Here is a 15,976-nt window from a genome sequence, read left to right as displayed (position 1 = left end):
CCTTCGCAGGTGCCAAAAGCAAAGGAATTTAAAAAATGGGGCCTGGAGCTGGTATAGAGCACCAAATGGGTCAAAATTAGCCTGCCCACAAGCTAACAGTGCGATATGGCTGCAAGAAAGGCAAATGCTGTTTTGGGCAGCATTTATAGAAGTATAGCTTCCAAATCACGTGAGGTGCTGGTTCCTCTCTATACGGCCCTGGTTAGGCCTCATCTAGAGTATTGCGTCCAGTTCTGGGCTCCACACTTCGAGAAGGACGCAGACAAGCTGGAGTGTGTTCAGAGGAGGGCAACCAGGATGATCAGGGGCCTGGAAACAAAGCCCTATAAGGACAGACTGAAAGAACTGGGCATGTTTAGCCTGGAGAAGAGAAGATGGAGGGGAGACATGAGAGCATCTTCAAATACTTGAAAGGTTGTCACACAGAGGAAGGCCAGGATCTCTTCTCGATCCTCCCAGAGTGCAGGACACGGAATAACGGGCTCAAGTTAAAGGAAGCCAGATTCCGGCTGGACATCAGGAAAAACTTCCTGACTGTTAGAGCAGTACGACAATGGAACCAGTGACCTAGGGAGGTGGTGGGCTCTCCCACACTAGAGGCCTTCAAGAGGCAGCTGGACAAGCATCTGTCAGGGATGCTTTAGGGTGGATTCCTGCACTGAGCAGGGGGTTGGACTCGATGGCCTTATGGACCCCTTCCAACTCTACTATTCTATGATTCTAATTTGATTCTTTTGGTGCTGTGTGAGCAGCTCCACACGCTGCCCACTCCTGTTTTAAACACACAAAAGCACACCTTATGGATTTGTGTGCAGGAACAGTGCAGCTGAACAGATTAGGAAACCATGGGAAGGTAGAATCCGCATTACACACACAGGGTGTTAAGAAAAGAATATGTTTTTTACCCAAGAAGGGCACACATCCTGACACTGCCTTTCAAGTATCTCCTGTGCTGCATCAACAGTAAACAAAGGTTCTGCTATTTCTTCATTATTTGACTTTGGCATACTACTATCTGCACAGCTGAGACTAGATAGCCAGCAGTCCTGCCTGATAGAGCAATTTACCCCAAAAAAGGCTCTACCTGAACAGGTTTGTGGGGCGTGGGAAGTTGGGAGTCTCAACACAAGACACACAGGTTTTAAAAATAATAATCTTCTACAAGGCAGCAGCAAAACATCAAAGTAGGCTCACATACGAACTTCCACAGCAAATTTCGAACCAATTAAATGCTTGCACTACAGTTACGCCGGGGGTTTTTCCACTATGCGAGCGACAGGGAAGTGCCAGAAGACGGAATTTTTCTAGAACTGTCGCAGGCGTGTGCATTTCTGATCTGAGCTATCCGTTTTGAGATCCGAGGGGGTGAGGGTTATGCCTCTTAAATACCACGTGCAAAGGCACTGCCACGATTGCTGAGCATTATTATTCTTTAAGGACAGAGAGGATGCAAAATGCACATTCTCAGTCATTACTTTCCTGCCCTTTCAGTTTATGGAAAGGGGAGGGGGGGAGAACTTACTTGACCAACTAGATACTGTATTAAAAACAGTGTGAATTTTTGAACTGCACACTCCTCGCCAGGAATTATGCTGGGAACATCAAACATAGAAATATGACGATGCTGAGGACGATTTCTAAAAGCAGGAGCACTCTTTGGTGCTGGGTCACACCACAGGTGTCACCATCTCTTCATTCTGCAGGCTTCTGCTAGAAATCCAGCAGATTCATTTCTATGCTTTAATTCAAAAAGATTATATTCCCCACTTTCATTAAAACAATCCCGTGACGGACTGTCCAAAGATCCAATCAGAACATAAAGACGTTTGGGCAAAAGCAGAGAGAGCCAAACGTAGGTGATTCGGGAGAAGGAGACACGGACTTTCCGGAGAAAAAGTAGCGAATGAGAAACGTGCGTGATAGGAACTACATGGGGAGGTATTTCCCGTTCACTGGAAGGACGAAGGAACAGCGACAAAAACCACGGCTGATGCCTACGTTCAGGTTTATTTGGAAAGACGACTAGGCACAGAATAAACTTCAGGGCAATGTGTGTACCGAGATTCCATCAGAGTCTAGAAAAAGTACCGCCTATGACAGCGGAGAGGCAGCTTTAAAAAAAGAAAGGGAAAAAGCAAGTTTCTAATTCTCACGGCTGCAAAGATATGCAGGTCACAGAACTCAGCATTTCTTGGCAAAAAAAAAAGTGGAGGGGATACACACAGCCCACATTCAAAGACTCACTTACATTATTATTTTTTTTAAAAAAAGAAGCACTAGTTGACCTTAAAGGGGATCTAATCTCATTTCCTTTACAACCCCACAAAATGAAACACACACAGCAACTAATTTCCAATTTTCACGGTTATGGCCTAGAGCAACCGTTCTAATCTAATAGCGTCAAGAAGGCTCCAATAAAACCTCCTGTTCTGAAGCTGAAAGGAAGAATTCAGGTTCAGCACAGCCTCGTGTTTTATTGATTTTTAGTTTTGCTTAAACCCTTAACAAAAAAACAAAAAACCGATGATGAAATTGGCACAAAGGCCTCCCTTGTGAAAGTCCGACACTTTTGTAACTCAGATCCCTGGGAAGTGAAGCAAATCTAGTTATAACCATGTTTCCTTGAAGGAAAGGACGGTTTTAGGGTGTATCGCAAGCAGGTTTAGACAGGAAAAGGGTCTTACAAGTTCTGTGTTGTACGACATGCACAGGATGGCACCCTTAGGCCTCGGACCAATTCCTTCCCCATCTGAGGCACCGCTGCTATATGGGTGAAATCGCCCATCTAGCAGAAAATGCAGGGTGGGCTGGAGCACAGAGCCAAGAATCTGGTTTCGGAGCGTTTTAATGGTTGGGTCTTGCCTCCTGCACAATTTAGATCAGATGGTTTAGGTTCCTCCTGGCACAACCCTAGCCGGAATTCCACAAAGCCACTAAAACAAGCAGACGCGGCTTGGCCTCACTGTGCGGCGTTACCTTCTGCAGAAGCAAGCTCCCAATGGGGAGTAAAAATCTCCTTCAAGTCCCTGAGGAGGTTATCGGCACTGAGCTCCGTCCCAAGCTGTCCGGGCCGAATGCTGGGCTCCCAAGAGGCTGCAACAAACGCAAAACAGCAAGCGGGACACCCAAGGGCGGCACAGTCAGAGAGGAAGGGGAGGGGGCGGCGGCAAAGAGGACGGCAAGCAGTGGGGTGGTAGAGTCCTGGTCAGGGTTTGGAAGAGAAGGCATCTAGCAATGGCACACGGTTAAAGTTTCGGTAGCTGTGAGGCCAAGAGGCTGAGCAGAAGGGAGCCTGGTTGATCACTTTTTTAGAAACACAACAGCCCCGTTCAGAAGACACCTTAAACCACGGCTTTAACCATGGTGGTTAAGCCAGAAAGCTGGGCCTCGTTCAGAAGACACTATAAACCATGGCTTTAACCACGGTGAATAAGGCTGTCTGGCTTAACCTCCATGGTGAAAGCCGTGTTTGAGAACACTGAAATATCACTTCCTGGGTATAGGACTGATTCCAACGTAGGATAACGAAAAGAGTAGCACATTAGCCAAAGGACGCCCATCGGCAGGTAGAACTGGGGCACGAACAGCCAGCAAAAGCAGCCGGGGGGGGGGGAAGGGTACTGGGATGCAAAGGGTACAAGCGTGGGCAACGAGACCTGCAGACCTGTCTCTCCATAATCACAACCCACCCCCACCCCATAAATCTCCCTACATTGTACCCTCCAAGACCCTTTTGCGGGTCCAGTCTCATTCCAGCTGGCATGGGGGACAGGGCCTTCTTCAGTTGTGGCACCCAGAGTTTGGAACAACTCCCCAAGAGAGGTTTGCCTGAGTCTATTGCTGCTCAATTCAAAAGGCAGCAGGAATACAGAACGATCTGCCTGAAGGGCTCAGAGGGATGGATTTCATTCCCCTTGGAATGAAAATCCTTCCAGATTGGAAAGCGAAGAATATCCGTACAAAACCAGGCCACGAGGCTGAGAGGCTTTCGCAGCGCCAAAACCAGCCAGCTGTTTCACAGTGGGTGGGTTCACACAAGTCGCTAACGCACCCAACGTAGGTTGCTGCTGAAATGTGAGTTACCGTGTGGTCTGAACACCTCGCCACGCAGTGTGGCTTGTTAACCTCCCTGAACAGCGTGGCACGGGTTCGCAAGGTGGCTTGTTTGAGAAAAAGAAACCACACCGCATGGTTAACAAGCCGTCCTGCGGGAAACGCACTGCGTTCGGGCAATACGTTAACCCGTCTTGCTGAAAATGCGCCTGGCTTCGAGCAACACAATAACCCATGGAAGGTTGGCGTGTTGTGTGAATCCAACAAGCCCTCCTTCCCAGCAGTCTCTGATAATGTATATTCAGGAGGACCACCACAAAATGGTGTGTTTAATCACAGGTTCACGTACAACACCCCACTCCACCCACCCCAGATATTAAGGCCTGCAGAAGAGAGTCTTCAATCAAGGATCCAGAGCCTCACAGACTTTAGGCCGGGGACTTCTCCGAAAGATTTGATTTTACACAGCTTTTTTTTTAAAAAAGAAACCCTGCTATCGCCCGCCTTTTGGGTCGCGTGCCTTTCATCAGCAGTCCTGTTTTCTTTACGATCAAGATAAATGTGAGGCGAAGCGCTTGGGAAAAGCACCGCCTGATTTCCAGGAAGGCTGCCGGCTCGTAACAAACGCTGCTGACGACGGCAGATACGGCAAGGGCCAACCGCAATTCCCTAGAAATCCAGAAAGCAAAGGAAACAGGTCGGCACCTCCTAGAAACCTGCTGCCCAACCGTGATTTTAAGAGGCAAACGCTGAGCTCCACGCCGACGCCGACGCTGCCTTCTTACCCTTCTTAGCTCCTGGCCGAGAGGACGCCCCGAAGAACTTCTTCACGGTCGTCACTTTGCGCGACTTCTCGTTCGTTTTCTTCTCCTCGAACTTCGTGAAAGTGAGGGATTGAGCCCCTTGGGGTTGCTGGGTACTGGCATAGGCCTCTTCCTCCTCGCGCTGGAGCCTAGCAGACGGACAACAGACAGCGGGGTCTTGGTCAGTTGCAACATAACACACTGCAAAGTTTCTCAGTGACCAGCGTTCTGCTTTAGGCACAGTTCACTGTGGAAAAGCTGCATATACTGTAAATACACAAACTAAATGCACAATCCTATGCATGTTTAGATGGGGGGGGGAGTCCTACAACCCCAAACATTCCTCAACCAGCATGACTTAGAATCATAGAATAGTAGAGTTGGAAGGGGCCTATAAGGCCATCGAGTCCAACCCCCTGCTTAATGCAGGAATCCACCCTAAAGCATCCCTGACAGATGCCTGTCCAGCTGCCTCTTGAAGGTCTCTAGTGTGGGAGAGCCCACAACCTCCCTAGGTCACTGGTTCCATTGTCGTACTGCTCTAACAGTCAGGAAGTTTTTCCTGATGGCCAGCTGGAATCTGGCTTCCTTTAACTTGAGCCCGTTATTCCGTGTCCTGCACTCTGGGAGGATCGAGAAAACATCCTGGCCCTCCTCTGTGTGACAACCTTTTAAGTATTTCAAGAGTGCTATCATGTCTCCCCTCAATCTTCTCTTCTCCAGTTCTTTCAGTCTCTCTTCATAGGGCTTTGTTTCCAGACCCCCTGACCATCCTGGTTGCCCTCCTCTGAACACGCTCCAGCTTGTCTGCATCCTTCTTGAATTGTGGAGCCCAGAACTGGATGCAATACTCTAGATGAGGCCTAACCAGGGCCAAATAGAGAGGAACCAGTACCTCATGCGATTTGGAAGCTTTTTCCTGTCTAAACATGCATAGGGTTGTAGGACTTTTCTCTGTCTAAACATGCATAGGGTTGTAGGACTTTTCTCTGTCTAAACAGGCATAGGGTTGAAGGACTTTTTCTCTCTAAACAGGCATAGGGTTGTAGGACCTTTGTCTGTGTAAACATTGTAGGACTTTTTCCTGCCTTAACATGCATAGGATTGTAGGACTTTTCTCTGTCTAAACATGCATAGGATTGTAGGACCTTTGTCTGTGTAAACATTGTAGGACTTTTTCCTGCCTAAACATGCATAGGATTGTAGGACTTTTCTCTGTCTAAACACGCATAGGATTGTAGGACCTTTGTGTAAACATTGTAGGACTTTTTCCTGCCTTAACATGCATAGGATTGTAGGACTTTTCTCTGTCTAAACATGCATAGGATTGTAGGTCCTTTGTCTGTGTAAACATTGTAGGACTTTTTCCTGCCTAAACATGCATAGGATTGTAGGGCTTTGTTCTGCCTAAACACGCACAGCATTACACCTTAAATTTTCTCTCAGCCTCCGCCAACCTGATCCCCTCCAGATGGTGTCGGACGGCGACGTCTATCATTCCCTGCCATTATGGCCAACGCCAAGCTCCACTCCTGATAGCCTCCAGGACAGCGGGCCTGGGGCAGGGCCACAGAAGAGCCCAACCCTCTGCAGGCCAGATGGGCAACCTCCATAGGCCGGAGGTTGCCTTCACCTGCCTTGAGGCGCTCACGCCGCAGAGCAAGTGCAATTTCTGGTGCTGATGCCAAAAGCAGCCAAGAGCGAGCCGTAGATTCCCCCACCACACACACACACACACACACGCCGGCAATGTCTCCTTACCTCTCTGCAAGCTCCCAGTCTTCCTGGATCTGCTTCTGTCTGGCCTTCTGGTACTCCTCCCTCCAACACTTGGAGCAGAAGCCCTGCCAGGCTACGTTGCCATAGTAACCGCATCCTTTCTTGCAGAGCAGCTCCGACTGATCAACGTGGATGCCTCGGCGTTCCGACTTGAGGTTCATCTCGCTCCCGCTGCGGAGGGGGAAAGGGTGAAGACTGTTTTGTTTCCGAAGGCCATCCCAACACAGATCAACGAAAGCTTCTTTATCTATTTTTTTTTATAGACGGCGGCTTTCGCATTCTGCCAGGAGAAAAGAGTCAAATTCCACCACCGCCCCCCCACCGCCCGTTTATCAAAAGACCATAATAATGGTTACCAAGGTAAGGACATTGTCGAGATGTAGGGCGCTTGTTATGCAATCCTGGAGTGTTGCAACGGAGCCGCGATTAGCACGGATTTCCGCCGTTTTCAAGAGGCAACGGGCTACAAGATTTACCATCAAAGGGAAGGCTACGCACGCAACCCTCAGGCAAACTAGCCGGGTCCAGCGCTGGAACTGTAAACCCAGAATGATGCCGGAAAACAAGATTTAAAGATGAGCGAAGTAACTGTTTAGAAGATGACAAGGTGGTTTTCGCATAAGAACATCAGATGAGCCCTGATGCTGGATCAGACCAAGGGTCCATCTAGTCCAACAGTCTGTTCCCACAGTGACCAACCAGCCGTCGACCAGGGACCCACAAGCAGGACATGGTGCAACAGCACCCTCCCACCCATGTTCCCCAGCAGCCGGTGTACGTCAGCTTACTGCCTCTGATACTGGAGATAGCACACAGCCATCAGGGTTAGCCTTCATTGAATAACTGGTTCTGCACGTTTCCACTGTGGTCCCTTCGAACAAAGACAAGCTCATTGCTGCAGGCACCTATTGGCTAGTATCCCTAACATCACCCACACACCTCTCGCCAATCACTGGAGCAGTTTTACCCATATAATGGCCATATAAATGTGTTTGTATCCTGCTTCTCCAGGCATTTATCCAACCCTTTTCTAAAGCCGTCCAAATGGGTGGCCGTCACTATGACTTGCAGTAGCAAATTCCATACTTTAACTCTGCGCTGTGTGAAGAAGTCCTTCCTTCTATCTGTCCAAGCAGCTCCATGAGATGACCCCTTTGGGTTCTAGTACTACGGGAGTATTATGAATAAAGGTTATTCATTCGTTCTTTCATCCAAGAGATCCCAATCTGGTACAAAATTGAGCAGAGCAGCCATTCCTTATTGGAAATGCCAGGGGAAAAGGACTCCTGTTTTTATCTTATGTGAACCGCCTAGAGAACTTCGGCTATGGGGCGGTATACAAATGCAATAAATAATAATAACAACAATACAATCTATTTGTAGAATGCCGGCCCTGACAGTGTCCACAGAGTATCCTTGGCCGACCAATTCAGTGCCAGAAGCTCAGGCTGAGCCTCACTTTAGGGAAGAGTCCCCCAACCTAACGCTTTCCAGATGTGTTGGAATCCGACTCCCAGCATCCCCCCAACCAGCAAAATGATGCTCTGTGTTCCCTGGCAGAAAACACATACACAGAACGCAAGGCACTCCTTTCATTCCAGAACTGCCTGCATCCAGAGGGTAGAAAGATCACTCCTGGACTCATAAGCACAGTGAGTGACACAGACATGTCACTCCCTGGGAGATGAGCAGCGCTGATGTCTTTTTCACTTAGGAAAATAGGAGTTCACACCAGTTCGACTGCAGAATAATTGCCGTCTCTCAAAACAGAGCCAGGGCCAGCTGGGAGGGCCTTTACGCACAAGGCTCCAGACAGCACAGGGAGAAAGCAGCAGAAGACATTACGGTGGCCATTAACTTGATCAACAGAAGCAACACGAGGGAAATGATGCTGAGAAGACACAGAATGCAATGCAGACGCCTTCGCACGGCTGACCCAAAGTGCACCTTAAGGGGGTTAACCCCACGGCACCCCACCCAGTGGCTGGCGGACTGCAAGGACAGGTTGTTCCTCCTCCAAGTCTTCAAGATAAACAGGCCAGCAAGGAGGGGCCGGTGTGGTGTGAGCCGGTGCAAATGAACCCTACACCAAGAGACGTCTGCCGGAGGCAAGGAAAGCCGCCCTTTTTTCACAGAGGTTCAAAGAGGCGGACAGATGAAATGCACTCAAGTGATTTTTAAAAATGTGTGTTCCTCCAAAAGGAAAAAAAAACCACATATATCCAAAAGCAACATCTGGTCAATAACTGAGGAAGCGTTCCGCTTCCCCAGAACTCTTCTTCAGGCTGGGATTTGTTTTGGGCTTCTTATAAATGGAAAAAGAATAGCAGTGGGAAACATGAGACGCCCGAAAGCAGGCAGCAAGGAGGAACAGCGCCATGCAGGTTTACTAAAGCCAGCCTGGTGCCCCGCAATTGGGCTGCAATTGCCGTCATCCCCTGCCAAAGTCACGGTGGCTATGCTGGCGGGAGATAAGGGGACCGTCCCTGCTTGGCACCAAGAGATTTCGTTCCACCCAAAGCTACAGGGACAAGCAAGATTTCCCCTGCCCAAAATATCAAGGCCAGTGACTTATCAGATCTGTCTCCAGATCTGGAGTGGATGCTTTGCAAGACAGAACACAGAAGGAAGGACAGAGAGAGAGATGCGAGTCCTTGTGTTAGAGAAGGACTAACTTAAGGAAAAACTCTCTGACTGTTAGAGCAGTACGACAATGGAACCAGTGACCTAGGGAGGTGGTGGGCTCTCCCACACTAGAGGCCTTCAAGAGGCAGCTGGACAAGCATCTGTCAGGGATGCTTTAGGGTGGATTCCTGCATTGAGCAGAGGGTTGGACTCGATGGCTTCATAGGCCCTCTCCTAATCTAGGATTCTATGATCAGGAAAAACTTCCTGATCGTTAAAGCAGTATGACAATGGAACCAGTTACCTAGGGAGGTGGTGGGCTCTCCCACACTAGAGGCATTCAAGAGGCAGCTGGACAACCCTCTGTCAGGGATGCTTTAGGGTGGATTCCTGCATTGAGCAGAGGGTTGGACTCAATGACCTTGTAGGCCCCTTCCAACTCTGCTATTCTATGATTCTAAGCTGGAGAAACTACTTAGTTCCTACCTCAGGGGAGAAAGTACTCCTACAATTAGAGTGGGAGCAAAGCACCCCCTCACCTTTCTCTAACTGGAAGACTGAAAGCAAACCAGGCAGCCTTTCCACCCAATGCTCAATGGCCGTTTGCGGCAAGGGAGTCTCCCAGGACCGAGCCAATGATGTTTGCCTCCGATGAGTCACGCGTTTCCACACACAGAGGCACTCAGGAATGTCTCTGGCATGCAAGATATCTGAGGTCCCATTACAGGAAACAGAAAGGAACGGGATGGCTTCGTCACCACGAGTCCTTCACAAAATCCAGGAAGTGACCGGACAGACGCTTCAGCTCAAAGCAGCATAGTTTGCACTTCACCGATTTAATCCAGAAAGGTGCACAGGGAAAGATGATCTCACCTCCAGAAAAGCTGGAGATCTTTAGAAAACCACAAGGAGGGTTTGGGCTGGTTGCAAGCCTTGCCAAGGCGAGGAAGATAAATAGTGACCACACACTAGTCAGGAACTCTCTTTAAAGGTTCCTGGAGTGGTGGGGGGGGAGTCGCCATGTCAGCCTGCTGTGGCCCAAACAGCAAGAGCCTTGCAGCACATCTGGCAAAGTGGACGCAAGTCCATAAACGTTGCCGGAGCAATAACTCTTTACCTTGTAGCTCCAACAGGACTGTATTTTACAGGAGAGAGGACAAGAACCGGGAGTCACACACAAAGCAGACTGCCTGACAACCCTATTGCACGAATTCTCTCATGTTCTCCTCTGAAAATTGGCACGGCAGGGGTGGAGGAAGAGGCAAAAGGTATTCAACAAAAGCCTGGGTTTGGCGGCTTCTGATCCCAAATCCAGCAGAGAGGGAGGCATTCAACTTGGATCACAAAGTCGATGGTATTTACCTCCACTCGACAGGACCAAATCTGCAGGGTTCTTGGGATCCAAGTGAATGGGCTGCCATTCAGCCCCGGGGAATACGTGCTGCATTTACTTTGCCTTCTCAAAGTAGGCTGCCTAGGACCACCCTGACTACGCAGCCTTTTCTTTCTCAACAGCTGCCCAGCACCACCCAAGTGAACACAAATCCAAATCTCCAAACATGGCTCTGCCCCACCAATGGCTCTCAACTAAAGGTTTAAGCCGATTAAACTAATAAACTAATGAATGGTTGCAAGCCGACCTGAGCGAGGGTTAGGGGCCAGGCAGGCACCATGAGATGAGGAAGGAAAGTTTTTGGGGGAGTCCCACTCGTTTTAGAACGGCAGCTGCGGCTTCCGTTGGGAAATCAAACCCTGCCCGCAGCACGCAGAACACCTAGGTGGGATTTGAGCCCCGAGAGATCGTCCTCCAAAGGGAAAGGTCACCGCAGAGACTTTCCGAGACGGCACACGCGCCGCATGCAAAAGGCACCGGGTCAAATCCCCTGGTTTTATCTCTAGTTAAAGGCTAAGAACACAGGGAGTTTGCTGATATAAAGTCACGCTGCTGGGCTACGCAACTCAGGCGTTACGACTACAACTCCCAATGCTGGCTGCAGATGACGGGCACTGTCATCCGAAGGGCGCCAGGTTGGGAAACCTGGTCCACATTGAGTGGCATCAGCTCTCTGGGGTTTTTGGACAGGAGCCTTTGCCAGTTCTGCCTAGAGAGATGAGGGGAATTGAACCTGGAGCCTTTTACATGCAGAGCCCGGAGCTGCGGGCCCTGGGCTCAGCAGCCAGGATGGGAGAGGCTCCTTCCCACATGAGAGATTCACCAGCAGAGGAGACAACGGCATGGACCAAACGCCTGACTTTAAAGTCGTCTTATAGGACAGAAGGTTATCTGCCCCCTTGCACGAAGCTCTACAGTAAACACATGAACCCAGAAAAGCTGCAGACTATCACTCTGCCTTCCTCGGGATGGCGAGATTTGAGGCAGGGATCCGTTCAGCTGAGCTGTTTGCTGTCATACGCCTTTTGGCTTGACCAAAGCCAACTTCCTACAGGAAAAGAGAGCGTGGCGCAGGAATCGGCAGGCATTTGGAGACCCACATTCAAATCTCTGCTCAGCTGCAAGGACAATGTTGGGGGAAGGGCAGCTATGCTATTAGCCTAGCCTACCTACCCACCCGGGTTGTTGAGTACATAAATACACATAACGGCACGAGCAAAGTATAAAGTGTTGGTTATTACCTTTAAAGACCTACATGGTTTGGGTCCAGGCTACCTGCGGGATCGCCTTCTCCCGTACAATCCGCCCCACACACTCAGGTCCTCTGGGAAGAATTTACTCCAGCCAACAAAAACAAGGCTGACAACTAGTACCCAGAGGACCTTCTCTTCTGCTGCTCCCAGACTGTGAAACGGCCTGCCGGAGGAGACTTGTCAACTCCCACACTAGAGGCCTTCAAGAGGCAGCTGGACAGCCATCTGTCAGGGATGCTTTAGGGTGGATTCCTGCATTGAGCAGGGGGTTGGACTCCATGGCCTTGTAGGCCCCTTCCAACTCTGCTATTCTATGATTCTACGACTTAACAGTCTACTAGCATTCAAGAAAACTATAAAGACTAATCTCTTCCGGCAGGCCTATCCAGTGGAATTTTAAGATGTTTTTAGAATGTTTTAAGGATGTTTTTAACCATGTATATTATGTTTCAATTCAGTTTTATGTATTTTATCATTTATTGTTGTCTGGGTCTAAACTCACGGCCACAACAGCTGTCCAAATGTTTGGCCTTTCCCTTTCTTCCCTCATACTGTTTACTTATTTCTAATTTTTTTAAAGAACACCTCACCTGATGAAAAGCTCTGGAAAAGTCAAAAGGTTGCACACTTTTTTTGCCTTAGCCCTAAGAAAGACATTGCCAAATTGTGAGGTTGGGATCTATTCCCCCAGTGTTCAGACTGTAGGCTCCTCCAGGCAGGGACCCTGTCCTCTTACACTCCGTTACATTTTATTTATTATATTTCTACACCGGCCCCACAGCGGAAGCACTCTGGACAGTTCACAGAGATTGCAGTTCTTCGTAAAGGACAGCAAACCCTAAGGGGTTTAATTCCTCTTAAGTCCCCTGTCTGCCTCCAAGGAACCCAAGGTGATGGATGCCAGCCTTGCGCAACCTGGCGCCCTCCAGAAACGCTGGGCCGTAACTGCTTTTAGGGCTTTAGGTTTTGCATATCATTTTTAGTGTTCAAATGTTTTAATCTTTCGTAAATCGCCCAGACAGCTTCGGCTATGGGGTGGTATAGAAATGTAAATAAACAACAACAACAATAATGTTTAATTGTTTCCAGAGGCTCTTTCGCTGGCCCAGAAAAAAGGGATGTTTGGGAAAGTGGAAAATATAATAAATCATTAAATAAACAAATGAAGCATTGCAGTTAATTATAAAAGGATTCTAATGAGAATGCTGATGGGGGAGAAGCACTGAGCCCCTCCCCCAAATTCTCTGCCCCTCCCCCCAGAGCCCCCACAGTCTCTGCCCCTCCCCCCAGAGCCCCCACAGTCTCTGCCCCTCCCCCATAGCCCCCACACTCTCTGCCCCTCCCCGCATAGCCCCCAAATTCTCTGCCCCTCCCCCCAGAGCCCCCACAGTCTCTGCTCCTCCCCGCATAGCCCCCAAATTCTCTGCCCCTCCCCCATAGCCCCCAAATTCTCTGCCCCTCCCCCCAGAGCCCCCAAATTCTCTGCCTCTCCCCCTCAGAGCCCCCACAGTCTCTGCCCCTCCCCCATAGCCCCCAAATTCTCTGCCCCTCCCCCAGAGCCCCCCCAGTCTCTGCCCCTTCCCCTCAGAGCCCCCAAATTCTCTGCCCCTCGCCCTAAAGCCCCCACAGTCTCTGCCCCTCCCCCATAGCCCCCAAATTCTCTGCCCCTCCCCCAGAGCCCCCCCAGTCTCTGCCCCTTCCCCTCAGAGCCCCCAAATTCTCTGCCCCTCGCCCTAAAGCCCCCACAGTCTCTGCCCCTCCCCTTAAAGCCCCCACAGTCTCTGCTCCTCCCCCCTAGAGCCCCCAGTCTCTGCCCCTCCCCCCTACAGCCCCCCAGTCTCCGCCCCTCCCCCCCACTGACCCCCCCACATTCTCCGCCCCTCCCCCACTGACCCCCCCACATTCTCTGCCCCTCCCCCCACTGACCCCCCCCACATTCTCTGCCCCCACCCCCCGCCTCGCCTCACCGGGGTCCCCGCCTGTCCCGGCCCGAGGGGCTCCTGGCTTCCTCGCCGCCGCCTTCCGTCCTGCCGCCGCCTCAGAGCCGTCGCCGCTTCCCCTCCGTCGGTTCTTTCCCCCTGCTGCCCCCGCCCCTCGGCGCGCTTACGCCACTTCCGGCGCAGGGGGCGGGCGTCGCCCCAGCGTGCTCGCCCCCCCTCCCGCGACGCAGAGACGTAGAGCTAAGAGCAAGGATAGAAGAGCGCCGCCGCGTATCACTTCCGGGTCCCGCTTAGTCAGAAATCGCTTTCCGCGCTTACCCGGGAGTAAGTGCCATAGAACTCAATGGGGCCTACTTCTGAGTAGGCATGCATAGGATTGCAGCTTGGACTAGAACAGCCTCACGCAAATGTCCTGGACTACAACTCCCATCAGTCCCCGCCACGTGGCCCCTATCCATGCTTACCTAAGAGTAAGTTCCATGGAACAGAATGGGTCTTCCTTCTAAGTAAGGATTACGTAAGATTACAGCTTGGAGTGGACCAACGTTGTCCAAATGGTTTGGACTACAACTCCCATCAGTCCCCGCCAGCTTGGCCAATGGTGCAGGATGATGGAATTGCAATTCAGCACCCACGCATTCCCCTTTCCAGCCCTATAAGGTAGAAAGGAGTCCAAGTGCTCTCTGTATAAGCTCAGAGGCATCCTTTTTCTGGGAGGGAAATGGGGCCGCTATTGTTTTGCTTCCAATTCCTATTCAACCGATACCTGAGATGTGAAATTATGATGCTTGTGGCTACACACAGAGAGGGGAAAGCCCTCTACACATGCACAGAGCAACTCTGCTCTTTATTATTCATTCATGTTTTCAAGGGTTGAATCCCCGAATTCAAGGTGGGTGCTGGGACTGGAACCTAACCTCAAATCACAAGTGACAAGGAAGGCTTCCCCGCTTGGACTCCGGATGCCTGGAAATGACTTGCACTTAACACCATGCCCAGGGAAAGGTCACCTGCATATTCTCAGAGGCTACACAGACTGTGGCATTCGATACAGCTACCAAGAGACCATGGTTTAGGTTATGCGCTGCTTCCTGTCATAAAAGCGGGTGGGACAGACTCAAATTGAACTCTGTTATTCCCATTTTACAGGTGGAGGAACTGCAACTGAGCCACAGTGGCTTATCCTGGGCTACATGACTTGTCCACAGCCACGGTAAAACTTGAACACAGGACTCCCGAGACCAGCTCTAAGTCTCTAGCCACTGCACCACACAGGTTTACTTGGCAAATACACCAAGTTTCCTGAAAATCCTTACCCTAATCCTGGAACACACCTTGATTAATCTGTTAAAAGGATCAATAAGGTTTACTTGCACTGAGAATGCTGCTACTTTAAAAAGACATTGAGGGGGGAGGAAGTATTGGTTTTTACAAGTATTGGCAGTTCTCATTTGTCTCCCGTTCAAGGGGAGACAGATCAGACCCACCTCAAGGGACTTACTTCTGAGTGGTCAAATGTAGGGTATTCTGCCCCTGAACACAGCTATGGATTGACCTACTTCTTCTGCTGGCACCAAGTTCCATAAGTTAACAACAAAAGTACTGGCATGGAACATGAGGGAAATCCCCAAACCCATATTCATGAAATACTTTTTCCGACCAAGCAAGAGATCACAAAAACTGTGCAAGCTTTCGAGATCTCCAGAGCTTTTCATCGGACAAGTCTGACTTCACCATCAAGTCAGGGTATGCTTGTTTTATGTCTGTTTTCCTGACCCATCTCGCCAAAACTGCTTTTAGTAACATGCTTTCCGATGAAGAAATATGAAGATTTCAGAAGCTTGCACATCTTTTGCAATCCTTTGGGTTGGCCTAATAAAGATATTACGCTAATATGAATTTCTAAATATCTTAACAATGCTGCCAAGTGAAGAAGTCTTTCCTTGTGTCGGGCTGAATCACCAAAGTTTTGCTTTGAGTTCTCCATGGAACCTGGGGCAGATATACCATTCGATTTTCAACTATTTTCTTTCTCATAAGTTACTCATCAGAAAACCTTCTCCCTGGCGTTTAAAGGACTGAGTGTGTCACAAAAGAGATGAAGATAATTCCAGGTCTGCTCTGAGCACT

General features: G+C 49.8%; 1 protein-coding gene across 1 annotated transcript in view; it reads right to left on the bottom strand.

Annotated features, from left to right (window-relative positions):
- RABGEF1 (RAB guanine nucleotide exchange factor 1) overlaps positions 1-15,976 on the bottom strand; it is a 39,727-nt gene that overhangs the window by 13,706 nt on the left and 10,045 nt on the right. The window contains exons 6-8 of the mRNA XM_063146806.1: positions 13,874-13,943; positions 6,618-6,806; positions 4,839-5,005 (exon numbers count right to left, since the gene is read on the bottom strand). Coding sequence (XP_063002876.1) covers positions 4,839-5,005; positions 6,618-6,806; positions 13,874-13,943 — 426 coding nt within the window. The remainder of the gene's footprint in view (positions 1-4,838; positions 5,006-6,617; positions 6,807-13,873; positions 13,944-15,976) is intronic.

This window comes from Elgaria multicarinata, chromosome 22 (assembly GCF_023053635.1).
Source record: "Elgaria multicarinata webbii isolate HBS135686 ecotype San Diego chromosome 22, rElgMul1.1.pri, whole genome shotgun sequence".
Classification (NCBI taxonomy): Eukaryota; Metazoa; Chordata; class Lepidosauria; order Squamata; family Anguidae; genus Elgaria; species Elgaria multicarinata.
The sequence above is the reverse complement of the archived record's forward strand: the minus strand, read 5'-3'. Positions and strand labels throughout refer to the sequence as shown.